Raw genomic sequence first — 20,521 nt, 5'->3', positions numbered from 1 at the left:
CTGCACTCTATCTTGGCTCCAGCTGCCAGGACTGTGCCACTTCCCCCTGCAGAACTAGAGGCAATGACAGGGCTCCTGATGTTACTTTTCCTATTTTTTGGGCAGAGAAAATTGTATGTTTATTTTTAAGCAAACTAATCAATGATTTTTGTTTTATTTTTGTACGTATGTCATTTTGGTAAAACTCCATGATGAAAAAGTATGTAGTCACACATTCTTTAAGCAGAGACATTGTGATGGCACTAGAAGTTTTGTTGTAACATGCATAACAAAATCACTAGAGTGCTGTGGAGCACTAGTGTGTGTGTGTGTGTGTGTGTGTGTGTGTGTGTGTGTGTGTGTGTGTGTGTGTGTGTGTGTGTGTGTGTGAATGAAAATGTAACTTTCAGTAAATAATCTTAGGTTATTTAACTCTGTCCTTTAAAAACTTGCCATAACTTAAGCATACCGCTGTTCTGTGAAATCTACGGGTAGAATAAATTCACAGAAGCCTAGATGAGGTCTACAAAATGCTGTATGAGCCCTTTTCAGATGACAATCAAACTAGCCATCTGAATGTTCCTTTCTTTGCATTTGGAACATATGATACCAAGGAGCTGTTAAAAATTCTGTAGTTAGTAGATTCAAGATACCAGCAGAGCCTATGACAGCTGCAAAAGGTATCCAGGAAACTCTTTAAAAAGTTAGGAAATAATACTAAAGGCAGTGTGTTGTGTCTAAGTTTAGCTTCATCCTTTCCTTAAAACTCACACTGTCAACCTGCAAATAGTGGAGTTAATTATATTTTCACAAGACTAAGAAAACTTCAAAGTAAAAGAAACATTAGTTACTACAACTTCTTTTTCTTTCACTCAAATATTTCCCAGCTAAAGGACATCCCCATTATAAGTCACCCTGGTATACATCAGTTCCACACTAGCATTGTTGACAATTGTAGGAACTGATGCGTTATAAGTCCTCCCATTCCCCACTCTTACATGACGTAATCTCCCCCCCCCCCCCATTTGTGCAAATGGAAGTTAGCCGTGGGGAAAAAAAATCACTGCTGTAGGTCATTTCACTATACATCCATGTTTTTTGGAACATATCTTGGATGTATAATGGGGACATCCTATATTGCGTTCAAAATGCAAAAGTTCTTTGTTTCTATTTCTAGTATCAACAAAAAGATAACCCTTTTCAGGAAGAGGGGTGGGGAAACCACTAATAGGACATTGATGTTTCACTTCAAAAAAATTAATCGGGAAGGCTTCTGGTTAATTCATAGAATTACAGGTTGAAAGGCTGTCAGTGACTTGATCGGAATGTATGGATTTTAATTTCTGTCATAGTTATAGTCTGATATTTAAAATTCTTTTTCATGTGCTGAATAAGACTTTGAAAGTAGGTAAGTTGTCTTAAACTGCTCTTGTTGTTGTAAGTCTTTGTTAAGAGTGTGCAAACAATTTGTAAAGATAGAAGAAAATGGAATAAGAAAATCCTGTAATGTTCTATATTAACCATCTAATGAAAAGCATTTAAATGGAAACATAGTGCTTGGAAATTGTGTTATATTACAAAGATTAACACTATTCACTTTAGTATGATAAGTATCTGTTTTGGTAAAGTCACTAAGAGTGTCTAGACTACACAGTTTTTTCGAAAAAAGTGGCCTTTTTTAAAAAAAACTTCACCCGCGTCTACACTACTGCTCTGGTCTTTCGAAAGCAAATTGAAAGAATGCGGCAGTTTTGTCGACAGCGGTAAACCTCATTTTACAAGAAATAACACCTTTTTCAGCAGTAATCTGTCGAAAAAAGGCGTGAGTAGATGTGGTTTTTTTGTTTGTTTGTTTGTTTGTTTTTTAAAACAGACCTCCAGGGAAAAGCCCGGGTGGACACTCCATCTGTAGGAAAACCTCTATTGTTCCTGTCTGTAGCCATGTCTTAAAGGCACAGGCACCCTGGGCAGCCATTGTGGCAGGAAGGCAGCCAGAGGAAGCCTCTGACCACACGGCTCTCCCTGCCTCTCTGAGAATTCATCATGACACAAGCCCAAGACCCCCGAGGCCCACAAGGACCTTCCAGGGAGCCATCCCAGCAGCCTTCCAGGGGCAAGAGGTGAGCTCCAGCCTGGTCAGGGCCAGAGGTCCTGCCCCTTTTAGAACTATGCTCCAGGCTCTGCGTTCCCGTCGCCGGAATGCAGACATTGACGGCCGCATGGCCGAGGGGCTGGCCGAAAAAGGGACACCAGCCCAGAACCTTGGACCAGGTGCAGGTCAAGGTTAAAGAACTAAGGCAGGGCTCATACTTCCAGGAGCTGGACAGAATCCTGGATGGTAGGAACCCCTCTCTGCCCTGGTTCTGGTCCAGATCAGGTTGCAGACACCAGTGCAGCGTTGCCAGGAGGGGGCCAAGGATAACCACGAGGAGAGTACTGCAGGATGAAGAGGAGGAGGTGGAGGAGGACCCCAGCCGCAGTGTGGTTACCTGGACCCTGGAGCCGGTCCCCGAGACTCAGGAGGCCTCGCAGGCATCCTCTGATGCTGGTGAGGGACCATCAGGTGAGTGCAGTCAGGGTCACACACACAGAAGGGGGTAGGTGGGAGCACAGGGAATGCGGGGCAATCTGCACATGTCATGCTCTTCCTGCATGTGTAAGCATGTTCATTCCCAGGGCACACATGAACAGCTGCTCACAGCTCAGGGAGGACCCCACACGTCTGACCCCAGGGAAGGCTGTCCTCCCCCTGCCAGGAACTGCGGGAAGTAGGCTGGTCACAAGGGCGCACGCACAACACCACACTGACCACCGCAAGTGTCACACCTAGCACTTGGGCATGTATGCACAAGTGACACAACAATCAGTCCAGCAGACAGTGCTGCCACGGACGGGTGGTGGGTGTGTGGGTGGGGGCCCTGGGAGACCCAAGCTGCTCTGGGCCCCTGTACTATGTCTTGTGATCCACAGTGACTGCACACTTCCCTGGGCTGTATGGCCATTGGGGCCCCTGTGAGGCGGGGGCTGCTGGCCAGGCCAGACGTGGGCTTGCAGTGAGAACATTCCCGTCCCTTGTTCTAAGGACTTACTCACTGATCACAAGCAGGGACAGTGTGTGCATTCATAACACTGATCACTTCTCCCTCTTCTCCTCCACAGCCAGAGCTGCTGGATCAGAGCGCCATGTGACACCCGTGACACCACCCACCTGGTCCCACGGAAGCCGCAGGCACTGGAGGGTCTACAATGACCTCATGAGGAGGCCCTCGAAAGGATGGAAGAGACCATAGCAAAAAGGGAATAGGAAGAGGCTCAGTGGCACAACCGATTGCTGGAGGATTTCCTCCCACAGTGGACAGCTATGTGTGGGAGTATCTGAGGGTACGTCTACACTACAGTGCTAATTCGAACTAACTTAGTTCGAATTAGTTAATTCGAACTAAGCTAATTCGAACTAGTGCATCCAGACTAAAAAACTAGTTCAAATTAGCGTTTTGCTAATTCGAACTAGCATGTCCACACAGAGAGGACCCTGAACCGGGTTAAGGATGGCCGGAAGCAGTGCCGGCAGGGCATCAGATGAGGACTTAGAGCGTGGAGCTGCTGTCTCAGGCTAGCCGAGGGCTGTGCTTAAAGGGACCCGACCCCCACCCCGGACAGACTGTTCTCAGGGGTGCCCCGCTTACAAAGCAGTCCTGGCTTGGAGTGCCCGGACTACCCACACTGGGCACATCACAGCACTCGGCCATCAGACCGGCTGCACTTGCCACAGGCTGCCATCTGGGGAGAGGGGGCAATTGGGGGGCTGCAGGAGAGCTTCCACCCCCAGAAGCCCGCAGAGCCAGCCCAGTCCTCCCCATCGGGGGCTCGTACCCCATTCCTCCCTCACCTCCTTCCACTTACCCCTCCCTAGCCCCCCTTCCTGATGTACAAAATAAAGGACAATTGTGTTCAAAAATAGAATCTCTATTTATTGAACAAAACTGGGGGAGACTGGGAAAAGGCGGTGGGAGAGGGGAAGAGAGAGGGTGGGAGAAGGGAGGGCAACTACAATGATGCGGGGTTTGGAACAGGTCCCATATGAAGAGAGGCTAAAGAGACTGGGACTTTCCAGCGTAGAAAAGAGATGGAGGGGGGATATGATAGAGGTCTATAAAAGCACGAGTGGTGTGGAGAGGGTGCATAAAGAAAAGTTCTTCATTAGTTCCCATAATAGAAGGACTAGAGGACACCAAAGGAAAGGAATGGGTAGCAGGCTTCAAACTAGTAACAGAAAGTTGTTCTTCACAAAGCAAAGAGTCAACCTGTGGAACTCCTTGCTGCAGCAGGCTGTGAAGGCTAGAACTAGAACAGAGTTTAAAGAGAAGTGAGATAAAGTGATGGAGGTTGGGTCCATGGAGTGCTATTAGCCAGGAGGTAGGAGTGGTGTCCCTGCCCAAAGTTTGTGGAAGGCTGGAGAGGGATGGCACGAGACAAATGTCACTGTCTTTGGTCCATCCCCTCCAGGGTCCCTAGGTTTGGCCGCTGTTGGCAGACAGGCTACTGGGCTAGATGGACCTTTGGTCTGACCCAGTACAGCCATTGTAAGCTCAGGGCTCAGGGTCGGGGGTCTCAGTGGACCACCTTGATTTTCATGCACACCTGCTCCTGGGTGGCCAGGCTCTCCTGCCCTAGACGGCCACTTTCCTGTGCCTAGTGCAGAGGTCGTGGACGAGGTCCACGATGTCCGCACTAGACCAGGCGGGTGCCCGCCTCTTGCGGTCCTGGGCATGCTCCCGGGAGCCGCCAGCCTGGTCCCGGGAAGAGGCGGAGGGCTGGGGGGCATCGGGTGGCTGGCTCGAGCCGTGCCAGGTGCAGGGTCTGCTGGCTGGGTGCTGGCAGGCTTGCACCTGGCACGGGCATCGTAACCAGCCCATGCCCCTTTAAGAGGTCCTGGGCCGGGAGGGGGGCAGTAGAGTTTCCCTGGTGTTGGCCAGAGTGGCCACTAGGGAAAGCTGGGGAGGGCTAGCCTCCCACTCGTTCGAATTAAGGGGCTACACACCCCTTAATTCGAACTAGTAAGTTCGAAGTAGGCTTAGTCCTCGTACAATGAGGTTTACCTAGTTCGAACTAAGCGCTCAGCTAGTTTGAATTAAGTTCTAACTAGCGGTTTGCTTGTGTAGCACCTATGAAAGTGAATTCGAACTAACGTCCGTTAGTTTGAATTAACTTTGTAGTGTAGACATACCCTGAGAGGCCCTGGCTATCCTAGATCCTGTCCCCATTGCTGCTCCTCCCGCTCAACCTGCTCCAGTCCCCTCTGCCCGCCCTTCCTCCCCTTCAGCCCCTGCCACTCCGTCACCCCCTGCTAGCATAGAGCCAGCTGCAGCTCCACCCCCCCCCCCCACACACACTGTCCCAGGCCCCACTTGGCCCTGAGGACGTTTAAGGCCACGGACCCAACGCGGCAGAGTTTTGCGGGCCAGGCGACACCCTGAGACCTAATCTGCCCACTCTCCCTCTCTCCCTCCTTCAGGTTTACATCCCCCCTCCTCCCCAGTTTTAAAAAGACTTCGCTAGTTGCACCAGAAAGTTTATTTTTGAAAACATTTTGCACAGTTTTATTTTGTTACAAAAAGTTATTAATTTGCACATAGTTTGTTAATAAACATAATGTTTTTTATATTAAACCTGGTGTGTGTGTGTTCACTGTCCAGAGACTGGTGCAGGGATGGGTTGTGGGAGGAAAGGTTTTGGGGCAGGGGGCCCAGGCCAACAGGTCCCATTGGGGAGACACTGGGGAGAGTTATTGGGCTCCTGCTGAGAATCTCTCTCGCAGAGCTTCCCAGATGTGGACCCCCACCTGATGGATGGCAGCTGTTTGGGGCTGCTTGAACCACCTCCCCTCCACATCAGCCCATGTCCCCCACCCTGGAAGGAAGGCCTCCCCTTTGCTCTCCACCAGGTTGTGGAGCACACAAAATGCAGCCACCACCTCAGGGATATTGCATTCCCCCATGTCGAGGCGAGTGAGCAGGCACCTAAACCTTCCCTTCAGCCGGCCAAAGGCGCATTCCACCTGCAAGTGCACCCGTGTCAGGTGCGTGTTAAATTGTTCCCTGTTCACGTTCAGATGCCCAGTGTATGGCTTCATGAGCCAGGGCATGAGGAAATACATCGCATTGGCCACAATGCAGATTGGAATCTCCATGTCCCCAACAGCAAAGTTTTGCTGGGGGAAGAAGGTTCTAGCCTGCCGCCTTTGGTAAAGGTAGGAATTTCGTAAGATCCAAGTATTATGTGCCCAGCCCGACCACCCCACACAAATGTCAGTGAATAGTCCACGGTGGTCAACCAGGGCCTCAGCACCATGGAAAAGTACCCTTTTCTGTTGATGTACTGGGCTGCTTGGTGGGGCGGTGCGCAGATCAGGATGTGAGTTCCATCGAGCGCTCCTCCACAATTTGGGAATCCCATCCCAGCAAAGTCAGCCATGATGGTGTCCAGGTCTCTGAGGTGGAAAATCCTCACCACCTGCAGAAATAGACACATACAAGCACACAGAATAGGAAGTTAGAGGGGTTGCCCGAGTCCTTTGGAGGTGCCCCTTCTCCCTCCCCACCAAAGGCCCCAGGAGTCCCCCCCCCCCCCGGTGGCCGCTCCCAGCAGTAGGGCAGGGTGAGGCTAGGAGCCCTCCCTCACTCCCACTCCATTGTCCCCCCCCTTTCCTGTTACAGTCCCCCTACCCCGCATGGACTGTCCCCCCAGAGGGACTTACCTCCATCAACAGAACGCCAACAGTAGATCTCCCCACGCCTAATTGGTGTCCTACTGAACAGTAGCTGTCAGGGGTGGCCAACTTCCAGAGTCCCATTGAAGTATCTTGGGCTACTCATTGAGGACTGAGTTCTGCCACTGTTACTCCTTTACCTTGTTCTGCGAGCAGTTTCACTGCCCTCAGTGGAACTGTGTGTGCAGTAACAGTAGTTCTATTCAACATGAAGAAATGTGGCAGAATCAGATCCTGAGTAGGGGCAGTTGGTTCAGACCCTTAATCATTAGTAAAGGTTGGATCTCCCTGGCCCGGCACCTTTGGGACCATACACACTGATTGTTCCCTTGAGGTAACAAGTATTTACACTGGGCTTGATAGTAAATAAAAGTGATTTTATTAAGTACAAGCAGTAGGATTTAATAGGTTGCAAGTGAAAACAGGCAGAGCAAAGTAGATTACAAAATTAAAATAACAATCAAAAAACCCCAACCAAAACCACTTAGCTAATTCTTACATACACTCAAGCTTATTACAAACTCACCCTAAAATTGTTCTTATTCCAGCTAAGCCTTGAAACCAGGGATGTCTCCTTTTCCCTGGGGTCTTTAGTTATCTTCTTGGGTATGCCATGCCAGCCAAGACAAAGAAACTGATAGGTTTCCATTGCTTTATAGGTTCCACTTTGGGCAGGAATTCTGTTTCTACATTCCACCCTTACATGGAAAATTACCTGGCCAGCCCCTACCAGTTAGGGAGGTCACATGACTTCTTACGACCAACCAACCACTGCTAAGACTTAAAGGACAAAAGGGCTGTTTACAGGTGACCAGACCTTGAGGGAAACACTCTTGATGGCTTATATTTGCACATTTAAAACCATACACCATTCCATACTCCATATCTCTAACTTTACATACAAGAATGATACATGCACCAAAATAAAATACACAGATCCAGCAGATTATGACATTGATAGATTACATGAGGTAATTTGTTCAAAGCATCTATGAATTATGCGTATTTGTGTCCATAAATTCATTTAATAAAGCATGGAGGTCTGTCACAATAAAAATAGATAAGAAAGCTCTGTAAGAAAGTATATATCCTATACTCCTGTATATATCCTGTATAAAGCCTCTCCTTAAAACAAGCAAAGAAAGGGGAAATGTAAATAAAAAGATTTTCCTAATTACCCTTTGTCAGGAAAATTGCATTAAAAATAGTGGCAATAAATTAAACAGTTAGTGAACTTGGTAGTTTACTGGAAAGACAACAAACTAGCTGTATCATAAAAAAATTGTTGCTTTTTATTTTCTGATATTTCTGAAAACATTCAAGCTACTTAGAAATGTTCTTAAAATGTCATAATGAAGCATATCAAAACTATCAAAACTAGTTCAAAGTTCTGCTGCTGAATGTACTGTGTCTCAGTGCCCCACTAATGTTTCTAACTCATTTATATTTTGGAAATCAATCAAAAATGATGAATCAATCCACTCTAGGAATAAATGATGGAGGAAAGATTTTGGAAAGCACACTGCTATAATTAACTATACACAGCAGGCCAGGTCAATCTCCATGGACACAAGAGGAAAGAGGAGGTACAAATTATATCCTCACTACAGCCAGAAGCTACTCATCCTTGTTGAGGGCAGGTGATAGTACAGCTGTCGCCCTACTCCAATAGGTTTCTGCCATGAGTGGGCAGCTTTATTTGATGGCTGGCACTCCCTAGGCAGTCTCAGTCTGCGTTGCACTAAGAGAAGCTAACAGTGTCTATGGAGGGACTTGGATACAATATTTCTCTATGGACACATTATGCACTCAGTCAGACCATTTTAAATAAGAAGTAACTTCACTAAAGGCAATGGAGTTACTGCATATTTACAAGGCTGCAATCTAGATCTAAATCAGGTAGCTGAGCCTCAAGAAGTTCTACAGAGCCCATGGCTGGGAAGAATTCCAGATCCCAGGATACAGAGTGGCAGCAGGAAAGCTTTAAAATTGCAGTAACCCAGACCATTCAAGAGGAGACAATGGCCAGTGGTACAAGCCGCCTCAAGTCCATGGCCTCTGCTCCTCCTACATGGTTTAACTAGAGGGTGTTAAGACCCACAGAGCAGTGTATGCCTTTTAAATGGGGGTAGCCCCCACAGCTCATCAACAAAGCATTCATTTTCCTACATCTGGGCTTTCACAGCTCTAGAAGAAGGAAACAGACTTACTACTGACAGCAGAATTTGACCCATACAACAAAAGACTGTTTAAAGCTGTCAAACGTATTTTTAATTCTCACCTGCTTTGCTGACATTTTGTCAGGCATTCCCTCAGTGACAAGCAAATGCTTCCCTGGATCTTCCTTGAAAAAACAACAACAACACAAACAAACAAACAAATCTGACATCTACCTACAGTAAATTACAAAACCTGGTAATAGATTTAAGAGATAACAAGTCCTACTATATCCGTGGGGCAGCTTACTTTAGCACTGTATTTTTCTGAATGCTACAGTTAAAAACAATCCAAATATGTGTGGACCATTTTTATTACAGGTTAAGTTGATGCTACAATAAAAGAAAGACTGAAGAAGCTGGAACTAATAGAACCAAAGCAGAGAGAAAAAATATTGACTCAAATGGTCTCTTGATAATTGGCCTTTGCTGCCATCAAAATTGAAATCACATTTGGTTGTATTGCTCTAATCTGTATCATGCTCTATCAATGTTCTAATCTGCTGATCCCATTACTGTTTTGGGGTCGGGTCTAGTCTCCCATTAGTGTCTGTCAGTGCCTCACATTAACATTAAAAGGAGTTAGGCATGCTTTTCACTATGAGACTAGAATCCTTCAGCTGGTACTGAAAATTCACCATACGGAGAGAGGACAGTGTGCTTTACTGGACAGCGCTGAAGGGCTGGTAGGAGGAAGACTAGCCATCCAATCCCACCCCTTCCTCTTGAGGCCCCACCACTTCTGCGATCACCTTGCTCTGGGGCCCAGCAATTCTGTTGGTTAACTTGACTGTGCTGTACTTGTCAAGTAGCTGAACCCACAGCTCTTGCATACCAGCAAAACCTCAGATGCTGCTGTGTCGGCCAAGAAGCTAAACCCTACTTTAAGGCCGAATTGTGCAATGGCCAGCATGTAGATTTGCTGCCATAGGAACAGATAGGGAACCAGACTGTGACTTGCGAGTGCCATGTCCCCTCTTTTTGAGGGAGAAGTGATCTGCACCAGTTCTATGCCTGGCAGACAGTCACTCTCCCCAGAGCACGGCTTCCAGATGTTCTGGTGGGAAAATGGAGCCCTCCTCCACCTGCACAGCAGGCTGTCTTCCCTCTTGCACTGCTCCATGTCTGGCCAGTGCAGAGGGTAACAGCATGCTTGATAACATCATACTACCTCATCTTGGCCTGTTAGTCAGATCGCAATCTGCCCCTTAATCTTTTGTGCAAACTCAAGTGTGAAGCCAGTCATTCTCTTTCACTTTTATAATCCTTTTTGCAATGAACCACGTATATTGTGGAAGGTTTTAATCCTATCTTCAAATATATAGGTCTCTATAGTACAGAAAAGATAGAAAAAGTATAGTTTCTCCAAGAAACCTTTTATGTCAATCTAAGGGTAAGGGAAGAGGGGGATAAAAACAATTGCAGTGATGAATCAAAGCCCAGTATCAATTCAAGGATATTAATTTCTGTGTAATCCTGATATACAGGAAAAGATATTTTTAAAACGGAGGGTTGAAGGGTAAACAATAAAAAAGTCTAGAGAAAAAACAGAATCATGCATAATTCTGAAGCAAGCACAGAGTTCATGGACATTTGTTCTTTGGGTTGTCTGTTACTTGGCTGAGGTTTGGTCACTCTGAATGCATACAAAAGACTACATGGATCAGCCACTGAGGTAAGATTTGAATAAAGCTTTATCTAAAGGCAGATTTAAAATATGACGGGGTAGATTCACATTAAGCTAATAACAATCCCCTCCCCCCCAAAAAACCTGCAAGTCATAACATTGATCTAAAGAACAACATAGGAGTTACCAGTATTACCATTAATTTATAAGAATTCCCATGTGAATTCCAATGGACAAAGATGTGATTAGTTTTGCAAAGACAACACGTCTGATCCTATTCTGTTACCTGTATAATATTTCCATCTAAAATTAGAAATTCCTTCAAGCCCATCATATACATTTGTACTGCATGAGTCTAAATAAGTAAGACCTTGAACTTTGTGATATACTTGTTGAATCTGCAGTCTAGTAAAATCATATATGAAAATCTTGGAAAAGCAACATGATCTAACAAAAATAAACTTGTTAGATATACTCAACGTGCATCTAGACACATTTTGTCTGAGTTAAGCTGTTAATGTCTTATTTGTCAGAACTGTTAATACATGAAAATGTCATTCCTAAACCATATCATTTTTCAAAAGGAATATGATTGCTCACATGATTTAGTGTAGTTTGGCTTTATTTTCCAGGTTACAAATTTATAATATAGTCCGTGGTGACCTGAGATATTTACCACCTTCTGCAATGGAATTACCGTGTTCAGTAGTTACTATGAAATACTGTGTGCTGCTATATACAGTGAAACCACCATTTTTGTTCGTAGAACACTGCCTCAAAATATTCACAAATATGAGTACAATTTTTATAAGAACATCGTCATTAAGAAATTTCCTTTTATTCTTTAAGTGGTTCATGACTCTTAAGTTGCTATTTAAGACATGTTTACTGGTCATAATTCAGTAAATAACAAGCATGTCTATTGTAAGTGAAAACAAAATCAGCTGGGAAAACGAGGGTGGTTTGTCTTAAGTACATAAAATTAATGTATATTTTAATTTAAACATTTATGAGTTTGAAATTGCACCTCACAAATCGAGCAGCAAACAGAAGTGAAGGGAACATGTTATACTGTACTACTACTTACAATGTTTCTGGCTAATCAAAGTTCTTGGATGTCTGAATTACCAAAATGGAGATTATTGTGCCATGCACACAAAACAATCCAGCCTCGCTCCCCCCCAAAACAAACAAACAAACATGCAAGACAGGGAAGACAATTCCTGTGAAAATGTTCTGAGAAATCCTTAAGTCAATAAAAATTGGAGGCCCAGTTCTACAAATACAACCATCTGTTTGTATTAGCAGCTTCAACTGGTGTGATATGAAAGGCACGAAATAATATTACAGTAAAACTCCAATAGTCCGGCATCCAATAGTCCGGCACTCCTGATAGTCCGGTATCAAAATGGCAAGAGCCTAGTGAGTGAACTCGGCAAAAAATGAGTCACAAGATAGCAGCAGCAGCAACAGCAACAGCAACTGAACTGAGCCAAAAGGGTAAAAAAGGCTTAAAAAAACTAAAACATTACAGTATACTGTATACAGTATGTACAATAAAAAGGGCTAGGAACACTTTATATATAGTATATAATGTATACAGTATATATAAAACCAGCTTATAGTACCTCCTGATAGTCCGGCATATTTGATAATCCAGCACCACCTAGGTTCCATAGGTTCTGGATTATCGGAAGTCTACTGTAATTGAAAATTGTAACTGCAGATTTCTTCGGAAAGAGATTATGAAATCATTAAGTATTGTGTCTGAGAAGCACATGCTGTATCTTTAACATTATATATTATGCAATCACATAGTACCTGACTGTTTTTGTATCCCAAAGTTTGAACTGTTCAGAGGTAAGAAGAGTTTCTTTCTTAATCTAAATTCATTGAAACATCAGTAACTCTCACCAAAAATAACACAGTGGTTGTTCACTCCTTCTCAGTGAATGCTGTACTAGGGGTCTCAAATTAGTAAGACTTCATTATTTTAAGAAATTAACTATGGTATGTTTGCTCACATGCTCTACAGTAGCAATGAAATAAAATATTATTGTAATACATAAAAACACATTTTGAGAATCCCGATTTTTTAAAAAATGGTGTCATTACTTACTCAATCATCCGCAATATTCAGTAATATGAGTGTGAATCAGTGAGACTCTACTGTACTTCTGATACTTTGGCCTAAACCTCACCTAAACACACATTTATATCTCCCTAATGCCAGTGGAAGTTGGGGGTATATAGCCAAAGGCAGAATTTTTCTATTATGCTGCAACTTTTTTTTACTGTGATGTTGTTTATGAAGCCAACAGTGCCCGCCTTAAATACATGCAAAGTAAATGGACCCACACTTTTGGGAGTTCAATGTTTTCATGAAAGCCCTGACAACTCATGGGCTAGCCCGTTCTCTCTCTGCCACCCAGAAAACAGAGAAGAAATAACTCTCTGCTAGATTCCCTGTATTCCTCCTCCAGCAATAAGACTAGAAACTTATGGTCTGAGTCCCTATTTTCCTCTTTTGAAACTCTACAATTAATATGAATAGCAATGGAAACAAAAATATCTTTCTTTTCCCGAATGTCATAGAATTTCTTGTTTGTCCTCAGCAGTTCAACTACTACTGTTTCTTTTGTGGTCTTTCAACATAATTTTCACAATATTGTCATTTTAAAGAAATGCATATCAATTGGTTTAATTAAAAGAAATGTTTAGTAAACTCGTGCTTTATGAGCTTCCTATATTGGAATACGATGAATACAGGAAGTGCTTTCAACAGAAAGTTACGTAGTTTTATAGTACAACCTGTCTAAACAGACTTGCAAAGGACCAGAAGAGTAATCTGGTCTCTTTGGGTTAGGCAGAAGCCATTTAATGCCATAATGTGGAGCTTGTCCTGTCACCGATTGAAGAAATATTTATTTTATGTCAAAGTTCACCTGATTCCACTGAGTCCTAGAGTTTTTCAGGCTAATTTCACATCAGAAATGAAAAATTAATGCTACTAAGCTCCTAAAAATAAAATCAATCTAAAATATCAAGATATTCAAAATTAAGCTTTCTTTCCAAGTGGTTGTGATTTTGTTGTTGTCGTTTGGTTTTCTTGTTTCACGGTTTAGTATTCTGTTTCTTGTATTAAAGGCCTGTGTCTCTAAATTGGGGTATATGCAGGTGATACATTAAAATAGAAGATCACAAAAAAATAACAACACGGGAGGATTTTATAATAATTTGGGGATTTTTACATAACATATATGTGAATTGCTAAACAGAAAATAATCCCAAACCAAAGCAGTACTGAAAACATCAAGAAATGGAACAATTGCTATCTCATCTGTGTACAGTAAGGGTAATCTGACACCAGTGAGGTGTTTGATAAATTAATTGAAGATGTGTAAAATGATCTGTGCATTCTTTAAGGTGGAATGTTAAATTTGTCAGTCTTGTTAAATATGAAACTCCCTGGAACCACAATTGATCTTTGTTATTACCTATTAAGACTCTAATAATGAGTGCCATCTACATATTTGTTGTCCTTTTGATTCCTTCATTTCAGTCCAGTGATTTAGTTCCTCATCTCCTGAGCTGTTGAGACCTAGAGAAATCCAGCCTATCATCTCTTTTCGTTTCATGCTGCGTTTGTTATACACAGACAATATGAGTGTCACATCTGAAAGCTGAAATAGTGCCACTTGAAAAATGAAGGTTTCTTTGTATACTGGATTTGGCTGCCCTCGGCGGATGGATGTCTTGCACTTGGACATCTCCTGACCCATGGAATTCAGCAGTGTTAACTTAACATATGTATCTATAAAATAAATAATATTTTGGAATGTTAGTTTGTGTTACACTAGAACTTTTTGCTAATGAGACATGTAATAACATTCTACATAAGGATACAGAGTATACCATGTTGACTGAACATAGTTCTTTTGGAACATACATAGTTATAATGTGACGAAGAAAATAAGTAAGCAAAAATATTTTTATTGCATTAATGACATAGTTGGTATTTTCACTATGTTAATAATATTACTTAAAAGTATCCCTTGTAATTCTTCTCTTCCCCTCCACCCCCACCATCTGTACACAAAGCAGACTTGTATATCATTAACGCTTAGCAAGCTTCAACTAGCCACAACACCATTGAGTTTTCAGAAAATATGAACACACAAAGTGGAATGAAGACAACTAATGAAGAGGAAAAATGAACATTGGTGTGCAGCAATGACATCAAACAGCTAAGGATGAAATGCTTAAAAAAATCTCTGCATGGATGTGGTTTCTTATTTAAGGCTTTTTGGTTTTATTTACATTTAAAGACCAAAATGTAGCCATATGTATTAAATGGTGGATATTTACAAAACAGATTAAGTCTCTTTTATAGTTCCTAGTTTCATACAAAATTACATTTAATGTGTTTGGAGAAGAAAATAAAGACTCTTTGCACAATTTAACATGGTTCTTTAAGATGTGGCTTGCCTACTGCTTCAGGAAATACTTTAAAAAGCGGAAGTAATATTTAAAATATATACTGTAAAATACATTTAACACACCATGGTTTTTAATATTGGAGTGATAAGCCATTTATTTTGAAAAACTATTTTTTCTTGTTTGTCTCCTATTAGGGGAATAAACAACTGTCTCAAAAATCTCCCTTTTTAATTCCTATCTGTGAGTGTGTCTAGACTACAGGGTTTTGTCGACAAAAGTGGACTTTTGCCGACAAAACTATACCTGCGTCTACACTACCGCCGAGTTCTGTCAACAGTAAGTCGACAGAACATGGCAGTTTTGTTGATGGTGGTAAACCTCATTCTATGAGTTATGTCGAAAAAAGGCGCTATTGCATCCACACTGTGCTTTTTCAAAAGCGAGCGGCTAGACTCTGTCGAAAAAGCGGCTTGCTTTGTTGACAGAACTGGCTGTAGTATAGATGCTCTTTGTCTACAAAGCCTCTGTTGACAAAAGCCTGTAGTCTAGACATTCCCATAGACATGACAGGAAGATTATTAAAAAGACAAGAGATTGTGTAAAAAGAAACTCATTCATTGTATGTTTTTACTTTTTAGATACTCTGAAATACCCATCATCCATAAACAGAGATAAGTGCTACTACCGCTTTTAAGAATACCACAGATAATAAAAATACGTTTTGGAAACCAACATGGTGGACAGTTGTGGACAGCTTTACTACTGGCAAAGTTTTTTTTGCATGAAAAAGACAACATCCAATTAGTCTGTACAGGGAACTCACCTCGGATTATATAAACCTGTCCACCTATCAAGTGTTTTAGACAACAGAACAGTCCGTCTGACAACAGGGGGTGGAAAGCAGTAAAAGAAATAATGACCAGATGTCAATAGTTTGGTGAGAGAGGGTCAAAGGTTAAAGTTTAAGAGGAAACACTGTTCATAGGAGCAGAAGAACACAAAACCTTAGCAGTTTAGTTCAGATAGAGGATTGAACACAAGGATTGTTGGGTAAAATTCAATGAAATGAGAATTTTGTACATTCATTGTGTAATCTTTACTAAATTACACTGTTTAAATAGCAGGAGATTTGTATTAATAGGTATTGGATTTAAAGAACACTGAACACAGAAAGAATCACACATCTGATCAGGTTATAAAAGACAGGATTAATATCACCATATTGTCTTTACCAAACCTTATGCTTTTTCATGCAAACTCCAGCATATTAAGTAAGACTATAGACAGAAATTATACTTAGTATATTACAAATAACAGAATGAAAGATGATTGACCTGGGAAGGTATTCCTATAAATGTATAATTCTCTTCATCAGTCATTATTTTCAATGTTACCTGGCTTCTGTTTGATGAAGCAAGATGAAGTTGAATCACAAAGTGAAACTGATCTAAACTTCTGCAAAATTCACAGATGTTCAGACCTAGGATTCAAATGTGGATCCATCTTTTCTTTAAAATGTAAACAACTCATCAATTAAAATTAATTATCTCATGAAAGTTTATGCATTACTTTATCACCTTTAAAATGGAATTTTAAAAATACATAAACATTCATCAGGATTAGTACATTCATCTTCATCACTCCATAGAGATAATTATAGGGTGACCATATTTCTTTATGTTGAATATGGGACATCTGATCAAATTACTTGTATTGAAGTGTGTTCAATAGCAATGAATCAGAACTAGGCAGTACTAACTTTTAAATGAACACTAAGCTGACGTGTTATAGCCTGTTAAAAAGAAATACTGTGTAGTTGGACTCTATTTACCTTCTTATCTAGACAGCTTTAGGGTTCACATAGGAAGGGGTGAGCACACACACACTCCCACTCACCTCTTACTCAGAGGGGGAAACAACTGACCCTCTCCTCCCTGCCCAGCATTCTCCACTCTCCCATGCCTGCGTGGGTCCCTAGGATGGGCTCCCTCTCCTGGGACCTGGCACCATATCTTCCCATGGCAGCACATGGGGAGGCTCACAGGACCCCTCCACAGCTGCTTCTAGCCACAAGTGGGGGAGGAGGAAGGGATAACTTGGCCTTTGTCTTTGCAGAGCTGTAGCCAGACATGAACCCCATCTTGTTTCCCCCCCTCCCTCAGAGAGCAAGAGAAAGGCAGTCAGCCTTTGATGCCCTGGGAACGCAGGTGTGCTGCCTGTCCCCGACTCTACCATAAACAGAAACCAGACAGTAAATGGGCTAGCTGATGACCCAGGGCCTCCCGCCGCCCTGATGGCTAGTACCAGTAATTGACAAGCCTGCACTGTCCCAGGAGAGAAATCTTCGCCCATCACATACCAGAGGTGCCCATTGTCTGCATTTTCCCAGGTGTGAATTATGCTTTGCACTCTTTATGGGAAACTTGGTGTTCAAAGCCATTTTTCCTAATTGGCCACTTGAGACCAGGAAGAAGCCTACGTGACCCAAGCCTACGAGACCAGGAAGAAGCCTACGTTTAGTAGCCCACCCCATTTGAGCTCCAATCATCTATACCTGCTGGCAGGTATTGATTGACTCCCGAGGTCTGTGGGACACCCAACCTCGCCCTACTTCTTCCCGAGGGATTGAGAGAAAGATGCTGGCCACGCCAAGCCTGGAACACAGGGGTGAGAATATATACCTGCTAGGTGTCTATTTTGCATGCATTTAATAAGAGCTCAGAAAACCAAAAGGGTTTCATGGGACCTGTAAGTGACTTATTAGTGTAATTTCTGTCCTGTCCTTTGTAGTGGCTGTGTTATCTATAACACAGTAGTAGCATTTAACAGCTAAGTTTACCCTGTAACAATAAAATAGTAACTGTTTAAGCTGTGACCTGACTCCTTCGGTTGCAGTAACAGAACCACAAATTTTAGAACAAGCACAATTTTAAAAAGGAACTCCAGCCGGTCATAAGGGACAGATATAGGGAAAGCTTGAGCGTTGGATCATGTTGGGGCATCTCTCAGCCTCCCCAGGCTGCCCGCTGCGAAGAGATCGTGTATCCTAGCAGTAAAAATCTGAGGTGTAATAAGCTCTCCCTGTAAACTTCTTGGGGCGCCCGTCAACCTTCTCCAGGTTGCCCGCTACGAAGGGATCCTGGTCCCAGCAGTTGAAGTCTCGGGTGTATAACACATACACATACCACTCACTCCCTGACCATCGGCTGACAAGAGCTCATCTCTTCCCCCTTTGTACACACTCCCCTGTGGCTGAAGGCAGCTTGTCCCTCCCTGGCTGCCCAGCATTTCAGGGCAGCTGACACCTCCTGGCTGCTGCTGGCTACTAATAGAACACTGCCACCTCCTGTCCCCTGCCTAAAACATGGACAGGACCAAGTTAAGCCCTAAACTGCACTGTGCCACCAGGGCCCAGGCAACGTAACTGCTGGGACTTGAGCAAACTCAGCCAAAGCAATGGCTGAGCAGGGGAGGTGGTTGCCTAGGCCTCAGAGGAGCCGCATGCTTCCCGTGGGCAGCATCCAGGGAGGGAGTAATGAGGGTGCTAAATGCCTGTCCTGAGGGCAGCTGGGAAGCCTGCCAGGTCAGGGCATGAACAGACTGGAAATCGCTCCCCTCCCCATTCCATTCCGAAGCTTAGTGGGGGTGGAGGGGCTTCCTTGTTCCAGTGCCAGGCATGGGTTTGGCACATGACAGGCTTTGTTCCTCTGGGAGGCTCTTGAGTTTTCCCAGGGCATCAGCCCAGCCAGAGGCAATGGGAGAGGGAATGAGTCTGGCCGCCAGGCTGTAGGTGAGCTGAGCACTGCGACCTGGGGCTGGTTCCCTGCACAGTGCGGGGAGCAGGATATGCCCCATTGGGGAGCATATGGAGGAGTACTGGGGCTTTGATAGATGAGGATGCATCAGTAGGGATGGGATAGAAAAAGGGGGAACATGGTAAGGGCCAATGGGTGAGCAGCAGAAGCTACCCAGAGCCGTCTGGCACCTGCCCATACTCACCAGCCATCACATCAAGTAGTGAGCAGCTAGTGACAGCTGGAAATGAGACAGGGTCCGAGCCAGCAAACAGTTGTGGCTGCACTGGTGGACCAGCAGTGGGAGCAGTTGGCCACTCATGCTGCAGCCTTGCCCCACTACCAGCCTTGCACTGCCACTGCCATCACTGGGCCCTGGACCCCGCCCCTCACTCACCACTGGTGGGTGGGTGGCTGGCAAGCAGGGATCTGGCCAGCAGCAGACTTGCCAGTACTGACGAAGACAGAAAATAGGGACCATTTGCTTATTTTGCAAATCACACCTGCAGAAGGGAGTAAATATGGGATTGTCTCTTTAAAAACAGGACATCTGGTCATCCTAGATAATTATACTATAGAACCTAAACCAGGCCAAATTCCAAACTCTTCTTGTTAGTAAGGGTCAGTCTGTAGCTTGATAAGTTCAGTACCACTCTTCCATCAGTAACAGATATGTGGACCCTCTGTCAGGTTTGGCTAGAAAAGACTTCGCCAAATGTATGTGGGTTCACAGCCGTTCAGAGCAGTGTCTGAACAAGCCCTTATTTTTCACAGTCAAATCTCATTGAAATCCATGGGTGAAACTTGGATTCTATGGAACCAGGAGTGTTCAGGAACTCAGATCAGAACTAGAAATTAGAATGTAAGGAAACAATAGAACTCTGGTCTCACATTTGCACACATGGAATTAGGCCCTCATGTTAATCAAACCATATACTAATACAGTAATTCCTAATAACTGGGAAATAAATGAAAGTTAAATATTAGGGCACTGCTACACTTGCCATGAATGACGCATTAAAAAAGCTCAAGATCTAATTTGCATAAAATGTGTATACTTATATCTAATAGGAAACTGCAGCTTATTCCCCCTCCAGCAACTTCAAGGGCAGTCATCTATTCTTTCATCCCTCAAGGAATACAGGGTCATCTCTGTCCTTCCTGGATTCGTACATCTCCACTTCCACCCCCTTATTCTAACTTCCCTTGTCCCACTCCGCACTCACTGGAGGCCCCCATCTCTCCATGTTTCTTCTGGCTTTTCCCTCCTCCGGGGCTTTGGCTCCTTCACATTTCCTCATCTCTTGCTCCCCTCTCCAGCCTTTCCAGTCTCTCTGATCCCCACCCTCTATTTGGTTTTGACTCCAAAGAGATGTCTTTGGAGCTGCTGTTTGGCCACACAAGGACGCTGGAGAGGATTCTACACACTTTTTTGAGCTCAGCTCCATCGCTATACAAAGCTGTTCAGAGGAGGAGGAGGTGGCTGAGGCAAAGGTAATTGGGATAAATAAGGACAAGAGAAGGGAGAGGAGAGAGTCTCAAGTCTCGGTGTCTACTCTTGACTCAGCTGCTCAAGACAAGAACAGCCCTAGAGATGGGCAGGATATGAAAACAGCTTTTTTAATATTGGCAACCAGCCAGATAAGCCTTCAAAACCGTAGGAAAATTACAGATTGGGGAATAATGTGGTGAGAGC

The 20,521-nt window shown here is 43.7% G+C and overlaps 1 protein-coding gene across 14 annotated transcripts in view; it reads right to left on the bottom strand.

The window, feature by feature from the left end:
* Positions 1-7,110: 7,110 nt before the first annotated feature.
* Positions 7,111-20,521, bottom strand: part of SYT14 (synaptotagmin 14) — a 261,174-nt gene continuing 247,763 nt past the window's right edge. For all 14 annotated transcript variants that reach the window (XM_075925111.1, XM_075925106.1, XM_025178349.2 and 11 more), the window contains one exon: positions 7,111-14,405. In XM_075925111.1, coding sequence (XP_075781226.1) covers positions 14,092-14,405 — 314 coding nt within the window. In that variant the 3' untranslated portion in view covers positions 7,111-14,091. The remainder of the gene's footprint in view (positions 14,406-20,521) is intronic.

The sequence above is a fragment of the Pelodiscus sinensis genome, chromosome 3 (assembly GCF_049634645.1).
Source record: "Pelodiscus sinensis isolate JC-2024 chromosome 3, ASM4963464v1, whole genome shotgun sequence".
Taxonomy (NCBI): Eukaryota; Metazoa; Chordata; order Testudines; family Trionychidae; genus Pelodiscus; species Pelodiscus sinensis.
The sequence above is the reverse complement of the archived record's forward strand: the minus strand, read 5'-3'. Positions and strand labels throughout refer to the sequence as shown.